At 41.1% G+C, this 19740-nt stretch overlaps 5 protein-coding genes and 1 long non-coding RNA gene across 8 annotated transcripts; 4 read left to right on the top strand and 2 right to left on the bottom strand.

Annotated features, from left to right (window-relative positions):
* The first annotated feature begins 141 nt into the window (after nucleotides 1–141).
* LOC130688210 (uncharacterized) lies at nucleotides 142–924 on the top strand. The gene is made up of 5 exons (XM_057511186.2): nucleotides 142–215; nucleotides 269–340; nucleotides 392–531; nucleotides 602–785; nucleotides 848–924. Exons 1-5 carry the CDS (start codon nucleotides 188–190, stop codon nucleotides 910–912), a joined length of 489 nt encoding a protein of 162 aa, XP_057367169.1. The 5' UTR covers nucleotides 142–187; the 3' UTR covers nucleotides 913–924.
* A 2402-nt stretch (nucleotides 925–3326) lies between these two features.
* On the bottom strand, nucleotides 3327–4695 carry LOC130688211 (uncharacterized). The gene is made up of 4 exons (XR_009421802.1): nucleotides 4563–4695; nucleotides 4309–4492; nucleotides 3902–4246; nucleotides 3327–3798 (listed from the first exon to the last, which is right to left on the bottom strand). It is a non-coding gene; the product is annotated as an uncharacterized LOC130688211 (long non-coding RNA).
* Nucleotides 4696–5551: 856 nt separating this feature from the next.
* Nucleotides 5552–7743, top strand: LOC130688199 (sodium-coupled neutral amino acid transporter 7-like). Of its 2 annotated transcripts, none has more exons than XM_059496816.1 (7): nucleotides 5552–5922; nucleotides 5982–6181; nucleotides 6252–6412; nucleotides 6487–6733; nucleotides 6811–7073; nucleotides 7135–7337; nucleotides 7420–7743. In XM_059496816.1, the coding sequence occupies exons 1-7, from the start codon at nucleotides 5763–5765 to the stop codon at nucleotides 7653–7655; spliced, it is 1470 nt and encodes a 489-aa protein (XP_059352799.1). In that variant the 5' UTR covers nucleotides 5552–5762; the 3' UTR covers nucleotides 7656–7743. The 2 variants fall into 2 exon arrangements, with proteins under 2 accessions (XP_059352799.1, XP_057367144.1); XM_057511161.2 differs by having other exon boundaries at nucleotides 5979–6181.
* Nucleotides 7744–7971: 228 nt separating this feature from the next.
* Nucleotides 7972–9980, top strand: LOC130688203 (uncharacterized). The gene is made up of 4 exons (XM_057511167.2): nucleotides 7972–8110; nucleotides 8188–8355; nucleotides 8416–9292; nucleotides 9426–9980. The coding sequence occupies exons 1-4, from the start codon at nucleotides 8054–8056 to the stop codon at nucleotides 9641–9643; spliced, it is 1320 nt and encodes a 439-aa protein (XP_057367150.1). The 5' UTR covers nucleotides 7972–8053; the 3' UTR covers nucleotides 9644–9980.
* Nucleotides 9981–10330: 350 nt separating this feature from the next.
* On the top strand, nucleotides 10331–14979 carry LOC130688187 (uncharacterized). Of its 2 annotated transcripts, none has more exons than XM_057511142.2 (8): nucleotides 10331–10504; nucleotides 10829–13483; nucleotides 13564–13691; nucleotides 13746–13893; nucleotides 13966–14103; nucleotides 14170–14371; nucleotides 14448–14605; nucleotides 14689–14979. In XM_057511142.2, exons 1-8 carry the CDS (start codon nucleotides 10441–10443, stop codon nucleotides 14934–14936), a joined length of 3741 nt encoding a protein of 1246 aa, XP_057367125.1. In that variant the 5' UTR covers nucleotides 10331–10440; the 3' UTR covers nucleotides 14937–14979. The 2 variants fall into 2 exon arrangements, with proteins under 2 accessions (XP_057367125.1, XP_057367124.1); XM_057511141.2 differs by having other exon boundaries at nucleotides 13966–14091; nucleotides 14155–14371; nucleotides 14689–14975.
* Nucleotides 14980–15201: 222 nt separating this feature from the next.
* Nucleotides 15202–18339, bottom strand: LOC130688201 (cholesterol 7-desaturase nvd-like). Its single transcript, XM_057511164.2, has 6 exons — nucleotides 18011–18339; nucleotides 16823–17166; nucleotides 16574–16766; nucleotides 16234–16425; nucleotides 15517–16148; nucleotides 15202–15450 (listed from the first exon to the last, which is right to left on the bottom strand). The coding sequence occupies exons 2-6, from the start codon at nucleotides 16991–16993 to the stop codon at nucleotides 15277–15279; spliced, it is 1362 nt and encodes a 453-aa protein (XP_057367147.1). The 5' UTR covers nucleotides 16994–17166; nucleotides 18011–18339; the 3' UTR covers nucleotides 15202–15276.
* Nucleotides 18340–19740: the final 1401 nt, after the last annotated feature.

Below are 19740 nucleotides of genomic sequence, written 5' to 3'. Positions count from 1 at the left end.
AAAAAAAAAAAAAAATCCCACTTTTTTCTCTTTTTTCTACCCGTAGCCATCTACCAGTCGGTTTCGTTACTACAGGCATATAAGCAATTTGAGTTAATTGTATCCTATTAGCAGTTAATTGAGTAGCGTGGCTGGAGAAAAACGCGTGGCTGGAGAAAAACTCGTGGCTGGAGAAAAATATTTAAAAATGGATAAGATAATAAAAGATAAGGATGGTAAGTATAAACATTATTTTATTAGTTTTCAATTATTAATTATTGTTTATTAGATAAAATTATGAAGCTGCAGGCTCAATTTTTTCAACAGCACAGAATCTTAGATGACAACAAAACTAAGGATGGTAATATGTAATGATTGTATTTGTGTTCTTTTATTCATTTGTGTTTTTTAGCTCAAACTTTGTGTCTACAAGCTCAGTTACTGGAAAATAACAAATTAGAACTGGACACTTTCAAAACAGTGAAGGAGGTTTTTCCAAACTCATCCCTAACTGAACGTGAGGATGAGTTGGCATTAGGCAAACACAGTCAGGTACATAAACTTTTCAAATAAGAATTCCAAATAAGTATAGAATTTTAACAAACAATTATTTATTGCTTAGTTATTCAGTCTACCACCTGACAGTGTGTTAAAGTTAAATTCTGTTAGTGCTGCACAAAAAGAATCGTTAGTAATAAGCCCATGCAGTGAAGGAAGTGAACAATTGTGGGACCGTATTTGGGCCGAAAATGGGTGTGGTACGGAAACCAAGATATGGCACAAGTTCAACATGAAACATGGATTAGGTACTTTTCGGTTTTATGTCTATTGAAAAAGTATTTTTAATGCTATTATTTTGCATTCACAGAATTTAATGGGGGATCAAATCAAGTCTGGAAGTGTTACAGGATGGAAGAGTCAGCCTACAGATGAAAAAACACTGAGTGTATTACCATTAAGGTATGAGGTAAAGTAATAGAGTATGCACATTGTCTAATGTGTTTATTTTATTAACAATTCAAAAGATTAATCCTAGTTTCAGCCAAACATGAAATAATCCAGAGAAGTACCATCTTGTGTTAATAAATCCAGTACAACAGCAATCCTTTATAGTTCTGTCACAGCTAGAAACCTCAAATAATTCTGCTTCTCTGTCTAAAGAACAACTTGTCCTTTACATTCAGAGTGTTGGGGAAACTGGGTACTTAAATGGCCCTAAAGATGTTTTAATTTTGCTGCCATTGCAGAGATGAACATCATACATGGACTCTTTAGGTATGAAAGGATTTTTCTTCAAATAATTTTGAATTTATGACGAAGAATTTCTCCTCCTTTTTGCCAACCAGGTCTAATCTACCAAAAAAAAAATTATCCAATAGGAAAGGATTTTCATGTACTGGGAACACAACTATCAACAATGCAACATTGTACAGGTGCTAGTTTATCATTCAAGAGCCTTATACAATGATGTTAATCTGCAATTTGTATGTCCTTCCCCAAGCTTCCACCAGAAGTTGAATCTATGAGTCATGTAAGTTACATGATCAACAGTTGATATGTTTAACGGTGTTGTTTTTCTTTTCTCAATATAGGTTAATAGTAACATTGGATCTGAAAAAATTCTTGGTTGGGGCAAGACACTGAATAAATTGTATTGATTGGATGGATGACATGACATTTCTATACTTAATTCGGATTCCCCAGACGGTATTTGATATTAAAAAAATTGAAGTGCATATCTGGGCTCCCTTCTTTTCTGAAGCCCCGTTTCCCCTTGACTCGTAATAAGCCCGTAGGGGGTCATGCCCCTACTGTACGGTATATATAAAAACAACATATACCGAGGTTTGGAGGGCTCTGGCCGGAAAGGGGACGTGGGGTGCCGCTTAGTCCGATGATGTGTTCACGGAGGGCGATGTGGCTACCCACAAATCCGAACTAAAGGTTAATCGCTCCTGTAAAAATGTTCCAAATCTTCAGCTCTTCTTCCGGCTTCTCTTAGCCAATCACCGGGTAATCTCCCCGGTGGGTCAACAAGGCAGTGTCTCCCCCTGCCTGGGTTGACGGCAACTTTTGAAAGGGCTATTGTGCCTTTTTAAAGTTGCAAAAATAATTGTAATGTGCAGAGAATTGTCAATAAAATTTTTTTTATAAAATATTTTTTGCAAAATTTGTTTCTTTCATTGTCTGTGTTAGCTGTGTTCACACATCACATTTATCAACTTTTTTTTTTTTTGCATTGCTTTATTTGTTTTTGTCACCTTTGATTGTAAGCATTGTTTCCATTGGTTTATCGTTTATCTGTAAGCATTGTATTATTAACCAGGGATCGAACCCTGGATGTTCGGAATACCGCGACGATGCTCTACCAATGAGCCATGAATCATATTGTGTCAAGTTGGCTTTTTTTTAGTCACTTGTGGACTTGTATTTACACTTAGAATAAAACTGAAATGCAATTCTGCAAAATACTCTTCTACATTTACTCTACTTCATTTTTACACATCTATTGAGGTTTGAACCCTGGGTAACAGGTATCGCAGCTAAAGTCTCTACCACAGAGCTAAGAACCATATGAAAGCAATAGAAAGATAAACATATAATTACTGCATAAACATCCTAGACGATAACATATGATATGCGATAATAAAATATTTTGATATATCTCGTGGCTCAATGTTAGAGCATCGGCGTTGCACGCTGAATGTCTGGGGATCGGTTCCCATACGAGTAAAGCAATATACAAAATTACTTCAAAAAATATCCAGATATTACACGTTGTTCCTTGAATCTAAGTTGAAGAATTCAAAGAGTGTAATAAATAATAATTGAATACTTACAGATAAACGATTAATCCAGGGTTCGATCCCTGGATAATAATTAATTAAATGCTTACAGATAAACGATAAACCAATGGAAACAATGCTTACAATCAAAGGTGACAAAAACAAATAAAGCAATGCAAAAAAAAAAAAAGTTGATAAATGTGATGTGTGAACACAGCTAACACAGACAATGAAAGAAACAAATTTTGCAAAAAATATTTTATAAAAAAAATTTTATTGACAATTCTCTGCACATTACAATTATTTTTGCAACTTTAAAAAGGCACAATAGCCCTTTCAAAAGTTGCCGTCAACCCAGGCAGGGGGAGACACTGCCTTGTTGACCCACCGGGGAGATTACCCGGTGATTGGCTAAGAGAAGCCGGAAGAAGAGCTGAAGATTTGGAACATTTTTACAGGAGCGATTAACCTTTAGTTCGGATTTGTGGGTAGCCACATCGCCCTCCGTGAACACATCATCGGACTAAGCGGCACCCCACGTCCCCTTTCCGGCCAGAGCCCTCCAAACCTCGGTATATGTTGTTTTTATATATACCGTACAGTAGGGGCATGACCCCCTACGGGCTTATTACGAGTCAAGGGGAAACGGGGCTACGGAAAGGAAGGGAGCCCAGATATGCACTTCAATTTTTTAAATATAAAATACCGTCTCGCGAATCCAAATTAAGTATAGAAATGTCATGTCATCCATTCAATCATTACAATTTATTCAGTGTCTTGCCCCAACCAAGAATCTTTTCAGATCCAATGTACTATTAACCTATGCTGAGAATAGAAAAACAACACCATTAAGCATCTCAATTGTTGCTCATGTGACTTACATGACTTATAGATTCAACTTCTGGCAGAAGCTTGGAAAGGCCATACAAATTGCAGATGAAAATCATTGTATAAGTCTCTTGAATGATAAAATAGCACCCCTAGAATGATGCATTGTTGATAGTTGTGTTCCCAGTATGCTGAAAATCCTTTCCTATTGGATAATTTTTTTTTTTTAGATTAGACATGGTTGGCAAAAAGCAGGAGAAATGCTTTGTCATAAATTCAAAAAATTTTCAAGAAAATTCCTTTCATACCTAAAAAGTCCATGTATGATGTTCATCGCTACAATGCCAACGAAATGAAACATCTTTAGGGCCATTTAAGTACCCAGCTTCACCAACACTCTGAACGTAAAGGACAAGTTGTTCTTTAGCAAGAGAAGCAGAATTATTTGAGGCTTCTAGCTGTGACAGAACTATAAAGGATTGCTGTTACACAGGATTCATTCACACAAGATGGTACTTCTCATTAGACAATTTGCATACTCTATTACTTTACCTCATACCTTAATGGTAATGCACTTTCAGTGTTTTTCAACTGTAGGCTCACTCTTCCATCCTGTAACACTTCCAGGCTTGACTTGATCCCCCACTAAAATTCTGTGAATGCAAAATAATAGCATTAAAAATACTTTTTCGATAGACAAAAAACCGAAAAGTACCTAATTCATGTTTTATGTTGAACTCGTGCTATTTCTGGGTTTCCGTACCACACCCATTTTCGGCCCAAATACGGTCCCGCAATTGTTCAATTCCTTCGCTGCATGGACTTATTACTAACAATTCTTTTAGTGCAGCACTAACAGAATTTAACTTTAACACACTGTCAGGTGGTAGACTGAATAACTAAGCAATAAATAATTGTTTGTTAAAATTCTATACTTATTTTGAATTCTTATTTGAAAAGTTTAGGTACCTGACTGTGTTCGCCTAATGCCAATTCATCCTCATGTTCAGTTAGGGATGAGTTTGGAAAAACCTCCTTCACTGTTTGGAAACTGTTCCATTCCAATTTGTTCTTTTCCCCTAGCTGAGCTTGTAGACTCAAAATTTGAGCTACAAAACACAAATGAATAAAAGCAAATAAATAGAATCATTACGTATAAGCCCTTACCATCCTTAGCTTTGCTGTTATCTAATATTTTGTGTTGTTCCAATAATTGGGCCTGCAGCTTCATAATTTGAACTAATAAACAATAATTAATAATTGAAAACCAATATAATAATGTTTATACTTACCATCCTTTTGTTGTATTATCTTATCCATTTTTCAATTGTTCCTCCAGCCACGCGTTATTCTCTCCATCCACGCTACTGAACTAACTGCGAATGGCATCCAATGGACTGAAATTGCCTACGCCAGTAATAACGAGTCTGAGCGGTAGATGGCTACGTGTCGGAAAAAAAGAAAAAAGTGTGATTTTTTTTTTTTTTTTTTGGCGAAATTTTTTTTTTTTTTTGTGTAAAACGGATTGCCATATATACAATCCGTTTTACAGCCCCCAAAAAAATATCAGCCTTTTTTTTTTGCTTTACTGCTATTGCCATCTCCCGGTCAGATTTCTAGTTAATTCTCTACGTACATACACCGAATATTTCTGCTCCATCGCGCTAGCGCTGTAGCGTACTGGCGCTCGGGCTTATTTATTCGGGCTTAAATTTTTTTTCGGCAAAAACTGGAACTCATTGGAATTGGTTGAATATTACAAGATATACTCCAAATTGAATGCTGATTCCGGAAAAATTGCTTTTTTTCATTAAGTTAATCTTTTTTCGTTTTTGAAATATACCGAATATTTGATGCGATGCTAGCGGGCCAGTACGCTACAGCGTAACGTAAAAACAAAAAAATTATTTACATGTAACGCCATCTAAGAGTAAAAAAAAAAGTCATCAACTAATCCTTAAACTGAAGAACCTTAAAGAAGATAAACAACTAAATAAACAAGCCCACCATTAAACAAGTCCATTATTGTGACACATCGTCTTGCAGGAAAGAGGCGTTTGGGTAGTTTTCCTTTTAACGCAAGAATATAATGGGGTCGTATTTCGACCAGTTTGAATACCAGCTCTCCTAGAACTGTTAATTTTTTCCTGTCATTATTTCGTTTCTGCCATGGCGAGCGTGATTGAAGATGCCGAAACTTACCAGCAATCAGGCTTAATCGTACCTTCTTTTAATCTCGACAATAGCAACGACCTAGTGCCTCTAACTAATCCTGCATCTGATGTTTCCACCCTCCGACGCCCTAGCTCTTTGGGAAATTCTTCTCGTGGTTTGTTTAAGTTGAAATATTATGCTGGTCAAACCTAATTTCCAACTCAACTTCAGTAGGTACCAGTAATCTAGGAACTATTTTCCTTATTGTGAATGCCGCACTTGGAGCTGGATTGCTAAATTTTCCTAAGGCATTTGATCAAGCTGGGGGTATTGAAGTTGCACTTATCATGCAAACAATTCTTGTTATTTTTGTGATAGCTTCACTACTTATATTGGCCAAGTGCTCTGATGTAAATGGTGCTGGAACAGTTCAGGTAGCGTTTCGAAATGCATGTATTTTGTGTGTGCATAGATTTTTTACAAACATTTACCATTACTTCATAGGCTGCCCTTCATGGAGCAAGTGGCAAAATTGGCCAACACATTGGTTCATTTTGTGTTGCCTTGTATTCTTTTGGGACATGTATAACATTCTTAATCATAATTGGTGATCAGTTTGATAGAGCACTGGCTTCTTTATATGGGCCAAACTTCTGCAGTTATTGGTAAGTTGCGGCTGTTCATCTACTCATAATTGGAGTACATTTAAGCATGATATTTTCTTTCTCAAATGTCTCAGGTATATGCAAAGAGAGTTTCTTATCCCAGCGTGTTCCACAATATTCATTCTTCCACTCTGCTTCTCTCTGAGGATTGATTTTCTTAAATATGTTAGCCCCGTCGGAGTATCATCTATCGTGTATGTTGTTGTTCTAATTGCCTACGAGTATTTTGAAGGAGATTACGTACCTGGACCAATAAAAGAAAATCCAAATAGCTGGACAGACGTCTTCCTTGTAGTGCCAGTCATTTGTTTTGGATACCAGGTATTATGGTCTCTTTTAAATCATTAGAGCATACAACTGCTGTCATGTTTTTGTTTGTTTTCGAATTGTAAATCTAGTGCCATGTGTCAGCAGTGCCCATCTATTCGTGCATGAAAGAGAGAACAATCAAGCGTTTCTCGGTTTGCATGTCTTCAGCGATCTTTATGTGTTTCGTGGCCTATACCGTTGCGGGAACGTTGGGCTATCTAACTTTTGGTAGCAACGTACCAAGTGATATTCTTCAGGCATATGACGCCTCCCAACCTCATGTCCTCGTTGCCATTGTTGCATTAGCTGCGAAAAGCTGCGCCACTTATCCCATTCTAGCATTCTGTGGAAGGTCAGTTAGCCAATATTTTCAAATCAAAACATCACATGTAACCTCTGCCTACCTTGGACAGGGAAGCGTTGATTAGTTTAGGGCAGGATTGTGGGTCGGCACCGTCGATTGGCTCCGGCCAGCAGCGAGAAAAATGGGGGCGTATTCTCATTTCCATTGTATGGTTCGCTTCCAGTCTCATCTTGGCTGTGTTAATTCCAGACATTGGTCAAGTTATTCAAATTTTGGGCAGTCTAGCTGCTGTCTTTATCTTTGTCTTCCCGGGTAAGTAGATATTTTCTTCTAAGATAAATGAAAAAAAAAGAAAAAATAAGCAACTAGAAATGAATTTGATTGTACCTTTAAGGGATCTGTTTACTGCAAGTTACCTTGAGGCAAGATCCTTCTATGATTCGCCGCAAAAATCTTGCTTCGTGCCTTTTTGCTTGCGTCATCATTGTCCTAGGCGTTTTTCTCTTTGGACTTGTCCTCACCCAGGCCATCAGGATTGACATTGCGGCCTCATCCTCCAACCATTCGTCCCAGTTTCCTTCGCTATGCAATGTAACCCAACTCACCATGCTACGATTAGGAGGTGGTTAATCACCATGACTAAAGCGTAGCTGTCTCTTCAACTTTTGTTTTATTTCTGGTTCCGTTCGAGAATTTAAATACACGTTTCTTTACCGAAGATTGCATTTTGAATTGCGTTCTGTGTTTTCAACTTTTCTGATAATGCGTGTAAACCATATAATGGTCTACGGTAAAACGTAGGCCGGTCAGGGTGCAAATTACACCCAAACAATTCTGCCCAGCTACATGGTGTAACTAGGCAGAGTTGTTTGAACCCCTAGGAGGGGGGGGGGGTTCGAACATAAATTACTTTTGGAAACTTGGCAACATGGTGACGTTTGTTTTCGTTTTGATCCGTCTGCTACGCAAATTTCTTTAGATTTGAAATTGAAATATCTAATTAAATCTCAATAATTGACATTTTCAGAATGGAAGAATGTGCATGTGGAGGAGCGATGATCGTCATTCAAAGTGCAAGTGAAGAGGTATTTATCCTTTAACTTGTTAAAATACGGCTTCTTTCGTCCATGTTATTACGACTGACTGCAATCTTATTATCTAGTTTCTTCAATGCCAAGTGTGTGGGGAAACTAGAGAATATACAGACAGCAACACTTTCGACTTCGACTATATAGGAAGCGGTGATGCTGGCAACTCTAAGTTTGTTCATGAAGATGGAGAAGGAGCCAAAACAAAAGGAGTAAAGTACAACAGAGCTGGTATTTCAAAGGTAAAATTAAATAATAATGTGTTTGTATCCCTGTATCTTTACCTGACATATAAAATTTAGGGAAGGCAAGATGGGAAAACTGTTATACAGACACTTTGTCAAAACTTTAATGCAGGAAGTTTAGAAAAAGAAATCCTGAATGTTTTCAGAAAGCTCTATGCGTGGCGCAACCTTCCCGCAGTTGCAGCTGCAGTTTTTATCACTGTTTATCGAATGCGGCATCCCATTTCCATCAAGCAGGTTTTGCCTGTTTTGGACCGTCCTATAAGTTTACAGTGCATTGGCGATGCTTTGAAAAAAATAGAGCAATACCTCAAAGACAAGATGCCCGAATCAGTCCACACATCAACGTCAGCAAGTGGTGAAGATCTGCCAAGCTCGGGCAACGATGCGGGTCTTGATATTGTCTCACGAGTTCGTTCAGTATTGCCTAATTTAAAAGTCGAAGACCCCTTCAAGCCGACAGAGGACATAACCCAAAGGGTCTATAACACCACGGCAAAGATTGTCAGGATTTTCGAGCGACGGACGAAAAGAAGTTATGATCCTCGCCTTATGACTATTGCAGCTGGCTATTTAGCATGGCAATCCTGTCACTATTATGATAAAGATCATAACAAAGACGTGCCTTTCACCGAGCTCAGGGAACCAACCGAGGCGAGAGACTACCAGAAATACTTGGCACAAACCCACCTCACTAACATCGATGTCGTTGTTGCTCGTTCAATTACGAGGAACGTGGCATTAATCTCCGATGAGTTGCTACAGCTGTTCAATCACATGACTTGGATCGAAAAGAAAAATAAAAGAAGGAAAGATATTCCTAAGTATCTTGAATTGATACTTCAATTCCAAGGAATGACTACAGATGCGTTGAACGAAGAGGATGAAATTCAGAGGCTTAACGAACCCATCATTGTTCCTATTATACCCAGAGGTTGGATTTATTTTTTTCCTTATTCTCTTTCACTACATTGTTTTCGCGTCCCACGCTCTATTGGACTGTAAATGAAAAGAGTATTGAACTGGCATCCTAAATGTCTTCTTTTTCCGTTTGTACGCAATCACAGAACTGACCGCGGAAGAAGAAGCGATTTTGGATTCGGCTGAATTAAGCGAAAAGGATTTACCAGATGCAGAGGTGGCCAAGTATTTACGCTCCGATGTGGAACTCAACCCAATAGACGTGCATCTCTCTTTTTCTGCCGACTTGGATCTGGAATTGGCCGAACTCGAGGAGAAAAGACAAGTGAAGCAACTAATGAAAAAGGCAAAGTCCGTCCTGTAAACTCTGTGATACCTTTCGCTTTCCTCAAAATTTTTTTTTTTTTTTTCCCGTCGCTTTTCCCTTTTTTTTTTTACATTCCACACCGTTGAGAAAATTCTCGGGGCACTCTCCCTTTTGTTTCTCCCATTTGATTGCCGTCTTGACGCCGTGTTATCGTCTTATAATGTATTAAATGATTGGTTCCCACAGCCGTAAAACTCAGTGTGGGGAGGGTTCCTTAATGTCGCTGTAGGGCGTTTCTTATGATGACCGTCGGGAACTGTATGCATGGTTACTCAACTCAGAAAATACAATTTTCTGACAAATAAAAACAAAAAAAAACAGCTGCAAGTGAGTTTGTGAATGAAAGAAATGGCTGGCCAGTCATTTACTTAAACTTTTAAGGAGTCAAGCACCCGCTCTTGTTCCTTCTTGTTTTTCCTCCTTTATCCGACACGTCGTTTTCTTCTCTTTTTTTTTGTTTCGTGAGAGTCGGCGTCGTTCTTTTCACTTTGGCTCGTTTCACCAGGTTATTCACCATTTTAGCTTGTTGGTGTTATTTTGTTTCCTTCCGATTGGCGTTGAGCGCGCGGCCGTTGGAGAAGAAAAACCTCAGGATGTAGACAAGAACCCGGTGCAATCACAAGATCATTCGCTCACCGATCGAGCTCCCGACAACTTCTATCTAAATATTGTCTTGTAAAATAAAGACATCAGTCTTTTGAATTCCATTGGTAGTTGAGTTTTGTTTTTGATTCAAGTGAGTTTCACAGTCGGACATCCGGACGGATCACGACGTCCAGATCAACAGCTCATCGATGGATCTTACGTTAATTATCTTTTTGGTGCTAGCCAACAGCGATGTGCGGACTTCTCCAATCGGTGAGTCAACAAAAAGGCTTGAAATTTACAAGTTTCGGTCGAAGTTCCAGTCTTTTATTCACCGGCCTTGCGGTAAAACACACTTCCTCTGGTTATGTTTTGTTTCGGTTCAGTTACCACCTCAATTTTAGAAACACTTTCTCTATTCCCTTTTCTTTCTCCCACTAGTTGTTGCTTCTCGTCGTGCCTTTTGATTTTGTTGGCCACTTGACGGCTGGATATAAAATTTTTTGTTATAAAAACGGGACTTGGAAGCGCAGTTGAAACGAAGCAATAGCCTTTTCAAAGCCAAACTTGACGATTAACGATTGCCTCTTCATTCAGGTTTTATCGGATGGCCGCAAGATGCGATCAATACTGGAACGGGAAGTATATGGCACGTTTTCCGGCAGGTACACGCTTCCGAAGTGGCCAGTCGGCAATTTCTGTCGTCATCAAGAACACCGTCGGCCAAAGTAGCCGAGACGACAAAAATCATCCCGAAAGAAGAACGAAGTAGATCGTACGAGCCTTCATTCACCATCATCAGCCGAATCAAGTCACCTATGGAGCAAATGCTGGCCTTAATTCCAGCGCGACCCAGCTGGACGCCGGGTTTCCTTGGCCGTCGAACGGAAGCAATCTCCACCCGCAAAGAAGAGTCATCCAGCCGGACGTCTTCTTTGAACGGCTTGGCTCCCTGGTCGTCGCACAACGCCAGCAATTTATTAATTATTGGCGAAGCGGAACCGGTCGTCGATGATCAACGGCACGTGGAGACTTCAAGAAAAAGCGCCGGCCTCTTCACAGTGGAGAAAGGCATGGTGAGATACCGGGGTTCTCAGCGGGGGGAAGATCTGAACGGAAACGGCCACTACCCTCCCGAATCGCCTTCGACTTTTGGTCTGTGGGAAATGTTGAAACTGCGTCGACCGCAGAAATGGGAAGCGCTAAACAAGTTATTACCAAGCCAGTCTACCACAGAGAGAGAGCCAGCCATTGAGCCAACAACGACGTCGACGACGCCGTTCAGCTGGAACACCGAACAAGCCAAGAATGAATCCCATCATTGGCTGGAGAACGTCGACTCTCTTACGCTAACGGAGATCAACAGCCGGACGGAAGAAGCGTCTACCATCTTACCCACAACTATTGCCAGCATAACCGACAGCCAGGAACAACCGGACGCAACAACGGACCGTAACGCGAGCTCATCTGAAGATTCCGGTTCGATCCCCACTACCAGGCCATCACCAATAGCTTCTCATCAACTAAACAGCAGCGGGTTGGTAGTGCGCATCGACGAGTCGATATATTACGCCGTAACGGATTCATTTACAGATAACGGGACCATCGTTTTCAAACGTTTCCAAACGAACGGAGCCAATCAATCTGGTTGGAGTGATTTGTCAGACATCGAAGTCTATTATCCGGGTTTTGGTCAAGTTGCCATAAACAAGCCAGCGCAGCTGATTGTCTTCACGACCATCGTAGCCAATGTCGATGAAATACGATCCCAACAACAAGAATACGCAACAACTCAACCGGCACAGACGGGTACGATGGGCGAACGTCCAACGGTACCGATTGTTACGTCCACTTTGTCCCCGGTTGAAACCGAAACAATCGCCTTTGACACTAATCGGAATGTCACAGTGGCAGATAATGAAGAAGATGTCAAACAAGGAGCGGCCAACATCGTTGCACATCAATTGCAATCGTTGAGTCCCGTCTTCCGGAAAGTGGATGATGATAAATCAGCCGTAAATAGCGTTGAACCCAATTTGGACAATGAAGCAGCAGACGTGGCAATGAATTTCGCCGTTTCGGCTCTCGTCAATAACGTGACAGACGTGCCTACCAGTTCAACTGAAGAGCAAATGACACCGCCCTTGTTAAAGACCTTGGAGAACCTGTTGCTGACCCACCTGTTGCCACCCATCAGCTCCTCTTCTTCCATCTCTTCGTCGGTTGCTTCATCGCCAGCCATTTTTAACGTCACATCCCCTTCGACGCCGAGTTCCACAACGGTTAGAACTGTCTACCATTTCACGTCCGCCTCTCCCTCAACATCTACCAGCTCTTCGACAACGTCCACGGCTAGCACGTCAGCGACAACATCCACATCAACCGAGTCCTATTTCTCTTGGCTGTTGCATCACGCAGCTTCTGCCGAACCCATTCGATCCATCAACGATTGGTCATTTGCCTCGCAGTTGATTGAACCCGCACGGATGTCGCCTACCGATCCAGCATCACACTCAACGACCGTTGTACCAGAAGAAATTATTCAAGCCCCCGTACACTACGACCCGGCCATTAACGCTGGCACATTGTCATCGCACTCGATGATCATTCCAGCTCGAAGTTCGTCCATTGTGCAATCGTTGCCGTCACGCAAACCGATTTCAGAACGCATCGTCACGACTGACCAATTCTCTTTAAATGCCGTTACGGATAAACGGCCCGTCTCGCAAACAATCGCGTCTCCCATACAAATGTTTACGCTCAAACCGGAGGTCGAAGCCTCGAAGATCGTCACAAACAAGCCAGTGAGTAAAAAGAATAGCGGACTGGCATCACTGATTCTCGCCCATACATCGGCTCTAATGTCCGGCAAGAATTCGCCATTCTCGAACGGGAATCGACGCCCTTCTAATTCATCGGATAATCGACAAACAAAACGGAATTCCCTGCCGGAACCAGCGCCTGTCACGGCCTCCGTTCACGTGATTGTGGCCAGTCCGTTTCCCGATGCGGAACAAGAAGAACAACTTCGCCAACGATCTTTAGATTCTCGCGTTCGAAACAATAACAAAAATGCAATCAAAACAGGGAATTCTTCGTGGGCTTTTCCTTCCTTTAGTCAGTTGATTGAATCTCCCGAATTATTGCTAAGTAATGTGGCTTCTTCGAATGCTTCAATCATCCGGGCAGTGAACTCGGCTCCGATCTCATCGTTCAACGGCAACACGAATGACGATCTACCATCGCTACCACGTAAGCCTTTCAAAATATGCTACGAATAAAAATGTTGTTCCCTAACGAAAACGTAAAATCCTGATTTGGGATGAGGACAGGATTTTCTTGCGGAGGTCAATCATCGTCCGACGAACTGGTTCTAACCAACCCGAACTACCCAAATCCAGACGATGATGCCGGGAATTGTGGCTTTCGTCTCCTCGTCAATTCGAATCACGTCTGTCAGGTAAAAATGAAAAGCGTACCTTTTGTAGACGATTGTCTGATTGATTTTTTCCAGGTGAGGGTCGAATTTCGGGATGGCCGGATGTTGCTGCCCAGGAAAGGAAACTGCGTTCATCAGTATTTGACCGTCTCCCAATCAACGAGCGGCCGTGTTCCATCGGTGGTAGAAAACAAGTTCTGCGGATTCAATACAGATCAACACTGTGAGAATGGCATCATTGAAAAATAATTGAACAACTTTCATTTTGAAATCATCCTTTTTTATCTCTTTAAAGTTTACGTGGAATTGGCCGAATCCGGAACGAATTCGCGTCATGTCGATTTCAAAGTCAATACTAAAGCTGCTGGTTTTCCTTACCGATATTCGATGATCGTCAATCAGATCAATTGTGATTTGCCCAGTCCGGATAAAGGTATAATCACTTCTAAACTTCAGTGGATTCTAACTCGAAGTTAACATCGAGTTTCATCATTTGCAGCACCGACTGGATGTTTCCAGTACTTCAACAGCCGATCTGGTGTGATTAAGAGTTTCAATTTTGAGGGCGGTCAGTACTGGAACAATCAAAACTACCGTATTTGTATCCGATCCATCAGCGATTCGTGTACGCTGTCTCTGTCCAGCACAGAAGGAGATTTCGGCATTCAGAAAGCCATTTCTCGACGTGTTCCTGCCAAAAGGTATTTTGCTTTTAAACAACATCAAACAAGCTCTTTCACATCAATTCAACAAAAATTTTACCTGCTGGATGCAAAGGGCCGGCGTTGGAATCAAGGCTTGTCCTCGTGATTACCTGTTGATTCCTGGAACAGTCCAGTCGGAAGAGAAAAGCCAATCGGGAGAAAGCAACGATCGATATTGTGGTTCCAAATTCAGCGATCGTCCTGGCGATTTCCGTCACAGAATCGTTTTGGGTATCGATTTCTTAATTATGTCCCTTTAAAAAAGAGATTATTCAAGTTAAATTGATTGATTAAATTGTCAACTTCAAATTCAGCCCGGATGCAGAACGACGTTCACATGATGACATTCCGCGCTGGAGTGCCACAACATTACAACGCGAGCCATCACGGTCCAGGATTCCGCATCGATTTCGAGCAAATCAACGAATGTCGTGATTTGCCAATCAACTTAAACATGAAGATCAATGGCACTGAATCGGCAACACTTGAAGAAGATGATGATTATTACGATGAAGAAGCTACAGTTAAGGATGTCGTAAGAAGCAAGATGTCGTTCGAGTGAGTGATGATTTTTTAAATCACTCGTTTCTTTTTTTGTCACCTGTTTAACCACAAATATTTGGATTTGCATTTTGCATTTGAATCTCAGTCTTATTATCTTTGTAAATATTTTCTTTTGTTTTCAATTGAGGCGTTCCTTTTGTTTTGTTTTTTTACAATCCTGGTGATTAATTAACAACCGAATCGATCTGATGTCATTCAACATTGACTATCATTATAAAAACATGTCAAAATACACAACGATACAAAACCAAAATCTGTTATCGTACAACGCTAACAATTAAAAGACGAGACATAGAGATTTACGTTTAAAAAAAACATAATTTTAAAGATTGTTTCAATCACCAATCGAGGGATCCCTTTTTATTTTCGATGATCGTTTGCAAACGAGGTGAATTCTCTGAATAGAATTGCTGATACCAACGACGATGTCGACTAATGGTCCGATCTTCCGACACAATCAACGGATTTTTAACGTACGTTTTGTGATTCCACACGGCCACGTCCCGTTCAAACTAATCGAACAACGAACAATGTCTTTTTAACCCATAAACAATTTGAAAATGAAAAATAGACAATACCTGAATGGCTTCGCCCCAGAGGATGAGTTTCGCGTAAGGTGCGATGACGGTCGGTGAGGTGTACAACCGGTGCAACACTCGCTGGGTAAACGGTTCGACAGGTGTCACCGTTTGCACCAAGACGCAACGTCCCAGCGAAGTGTTCATACGCAAATGAACTAATCCCGGTCCGATTTGTTTGGCTTCAACGTCCATCAGAATGAACGGTAAGCGTCCGAAAAGACGCAAATCATGTTTGATAGTCGTGACGGCCAAATGCCAATCAGGGGATCCCGGTTCGGGACCTTTCCATCCGACTTCCCAGTGGTGATGTAAGAAAGGCGGCCAGCTGTTCGTTTTACGATCGTCCTCCCTCGTTATGGCCCCCAAATCAGATCCAAACAACATGGACGGGCCGTGAAGGTAACCCAGATGGGCAACATCAGCGCCATTTTCCGGTATTTCTTGAATGTGAACGTTGACTTTATATTCAGTTCGTCCGCGATAATGCCATCGGCCAGAACTGATCTCGTCCAGTTCGGGCACGGTCCATTCCGGTTCGAGGCTCTTGTCCGACTCGGCGTGATACCAAACGAAAATGAAGCCATTGACTTCGTGGGTCGGCCATTTCTTGACTCGCGCGTTCGACGGAACTGGTAGAATGCGAGTAGAATACACACAATCATTTGCATATGGTTGTCTTCCTAGTTACATTGAAAGGTGAAGAGTATCGCCTACCTTTTCCTTTCGAATAAGGAACTGAAGCGCATTGGCCGTCGTGCCCATTGAACTGCCAGCCGTGAAACGGGCACTCGATGCAGTCACCGACGACTCGTCCGCCTATGCCCATATTGGCTCCCAAATGAGGGCAGTACGCGTCCAGGACGCACGCCTTGCCTTCTTCGGTCCTAAAGACGGCCAAATTCTCGCCTACACACGTAACGAAACCCAATTATAGAATGACATAACCAGATGTGATGTGTCCGGGGTCTTTTCCAGTCGTCCGTTTTTGGTAAAGGACGACCAGTTCAATGCATTTTGTATCTAAAGATTTTTAAGTTTGATGACGTAATCATACCGAGAGCATCGACGGCCAGAACGTGTCCGTTCTTCACGTCTTCCGATTCGCACAGAGCAAACCATCCGTTAGGATAGACGGGCGGGACGTCACCCACTTTCTTATTGCGTCTCGCTTCATTGGCCAGCTGAATTTTGGTCCGCCCGTAACGATCCCACCTGACTTGATCCTTGTATCCAGTGTCGCATAAATCCTGTACAAACGTTTCTGCAAACTGATTTTCTTTTTTCAAAATTGAGGGAAACTTACTCGGATGCGATTAAGTGGTCGGAAAAGGATGTAATGCACAATCCAGACGAGTAACATAGCGGCAGCCGTGGCTAACAATTGAATTAACATCGCGCTCTTGTCTTCTGCCATCCAAGTTGGAAACGCAAGCACATCCACCAGGGACGAACCAGATGACCAAAAAAAACTCATCTTCCAGGAGTTTTGGAAGTAGATTGATTCTACCAGTTCCAGCGATTCTTCAATTCGCAATTTAATATCTCTTCTTCCAATAAAGAGATTGAAACTATTCCGGTTAGCGGATGAATGAGCCTTCTACCATCAACTAGCCCGCAACACGCACGACTGTCGCAGTTTCTTTCTGACTAATGCAAACATAGCAAAAAAAAAAAAAAAGAAAAGGAAAAGAAAAAAAAAAGAAAACAAAATATATGAACCAAAGAAAAAGAGAGACAAGGCTATAAATGTAAGATGATATAGTAAGCCGCGAACGAAATACGAAGCTCATCTTCCTTCTTTCTGCGAGACCTCAATAAAAACCCTGCCCGTCTCTAGTGGCTTGTTTTCGCTCCCTGGTCTACCGAAAACGTTACGAATCGTTGTTGTTTGGTCTTGATCAAAAAAATTCAAATAAACGCAGACTCGAAGGGAAACACGTACGACTCGTTTATAAGAACAAAGCGAAATGCGATTTGTGTTTATCGGTTTTTCTAGATCTACTTATTCGATGGAAAAAAAAAAAAAAAAAGACAACAAGAGAAAAAGCTAGTTTACGTTTAGGGATGGTTTTTTTTATGCCTTCTACCACGTATACACCTGTCTGCCAGGTAATATAGCAAGGTCGCCGTAGGGCGGTGCGGTTTTTTTTTGTTTTTTTTTTTTTTTGCCTTTTTTCTTCTTCTTTTTTAAACCGTAAGAGTGGGAGGAGCGTGGTTATAAAGGGAAAGTGACGAACTGCTAGCTATGTTTCTTATTTTTTTTTTTTTTTTTCAAGAGAGAAAGAGGGAGGATCTCTCAGATGAGTTGGGAAGGTCCAGCAGAGAAGGTAGTTGCGTCAACCTTGGCCGCCTGATATGTGTCGCCTACCATTCGTCCTATTTCAACCTACCTGTTCCTACATTTTTGTTTAACATCCATTCAAACTAGAGTTCAAAATGAATTGAAATAAGAGACACGATAAGTTTAATGTTTTGTCTTTTGCTTTTTTACCTGGATGAAAACGATGGCGAATGTCCGTAGAGAAAAAGCCCAACCGCTATAAGAAGGACAACGGTAAGTAAGACAGTTAGTGGGGGGGAACGTTGTGCACGCCACTCTAGTCGGCAAACAAATGCGGAGAAAACGAGTGAAACAGGTATAGTCAGGCTAACAATATTGTTGTCAAAAAAAAAAGCTGGTTATGTAGATCGAGGATGTTAAAGCTCGCAATCAGAACGTTTCGCAGTTGGAATCGTTTCTTAAGCTACCGCTGCACAATTCACAGGGAATTTGTAATTGAAAAAACGATACGAGAATGCTTTCGTTTAACCTCAAAAAGGATTCATTGAACTTTGTTAGCGGACAGACGGCCAAGTCAAACAGCGTCAAAACGTGTCAACTGCATATATTTATGCGCCGGCTAGTTCATTATCAGTAGAATACGCTTATCAACCGTTTGCCTTGTGCCGCTTAAAATGCCAACACGATTTTCTAGAGCTTTCATTATGAGTTGATAACGTAAATTTACTTAGCGTTACGCAAAGTTTGATCTACATTACCTCGTGACGCAAATCCAATGACGCTCTATCAGGTTTTAACTTCCTCGACACCTCAATTCGCCACGAGCAAAATCACGATGGCCAGTCAGTGAATAACACAAAATTTCGTTCGATTAAAACATTACTATTTCGATTTTGAGGTTGACAGAGAACGATGATTCATTACTATCGTATTGTTTTTTTTTTTTTGAATGTAGTTATCAGTAGTGATTCACGCCGTTGTTTGAACAAATTCAAGCAGTGCGCAAAGAATTGGAGAATGCAGGACACTGATAAATCGTGCTAGTAAATCGTTTTGACATCGTTTTCGAGTGACGGAAACGCCGATTACGTAAAGAAAGACAAACAAAATGTTACAAACGAGAATAGAAATCGAAAAGGAAATAAAATAACAGTTAGTCCGGAAACGATTGCCAGTTGGCATAGAACTAATGGAATTGTCAATACGGCCTGGGCAGATGCGCAACGGCCGGAACATCTGGCTCGTGAAAAAAAAAAAAAAATCAATAAAGCTTAACGTAAAATATAGATTTAATCTTCTACAATATTCAGACCCATACATGCACCATTTGAATTTGACTGAAGTTCTTAACCGTCATTGGATTTAATTAATGGCTCGCCATCAATCGTCAACGGATTGGCGTGTGTGGACATTGTCGAGTTTTTTCCTTTTCTCTGGAAAATCAATTAATAGGACCTCCATGAAAAATGTCTATGGGGGGGGGGGGGGGGGGTGACGCCCCAAACTCCCGCCGAACAGGATCGCTCATTAAGAGCGATCCCCATTTCTTTCAATTTTATCGCTTTATCGCAACGAGATTGACGTTAAAAAAAAAAAGAAAAAGAAAAATCCCTAGACAATGAATGGCACTTGTAGTAGCCTTATATGTTTACTAGCCACCCGTATTGTATGGAATAGAACAAAAACAAAACAGAAAAGAAAGGGAAATTGAGATTTCGATTCTTTTAAACCGTCTGTTTTAGGATGAAAAGGATTTTTCAAAAAATGGGTGTGGGCTAAATGGTCATTGGCCTGTAGAGTAGTGCTGTATAGTATACAGAACTTTGAATTAACGAAGTGGGCGAAAAAGGAAATTAAAACGACACGGAACAGGTATTCGAAAAGGTGCGGTCGGGTAGGTGAGCGCTCGTAGAGAAGGGGGGGGGGCCACTTGTTCCAGC

Source organism: Daphnia carinata, chromosome 9 (genome assembly GCF_022539665.2).
Source record: "Daphnia carinata strain CSIRO-1 chromosome 9, CSIRO_AGI_Dcar_HiC_V3, whole genome shotgun sequence".
Classification (NCBI taxonomy): Eukaryota; Metazoa; Arthropoda; class Branchiopoda; order Diplostraca; family Daphniidae; genus Daphnia; species Daphnia carinata.
This window is presented reverse-complemented; position numbering and strand designations above follow the sequence as displayed.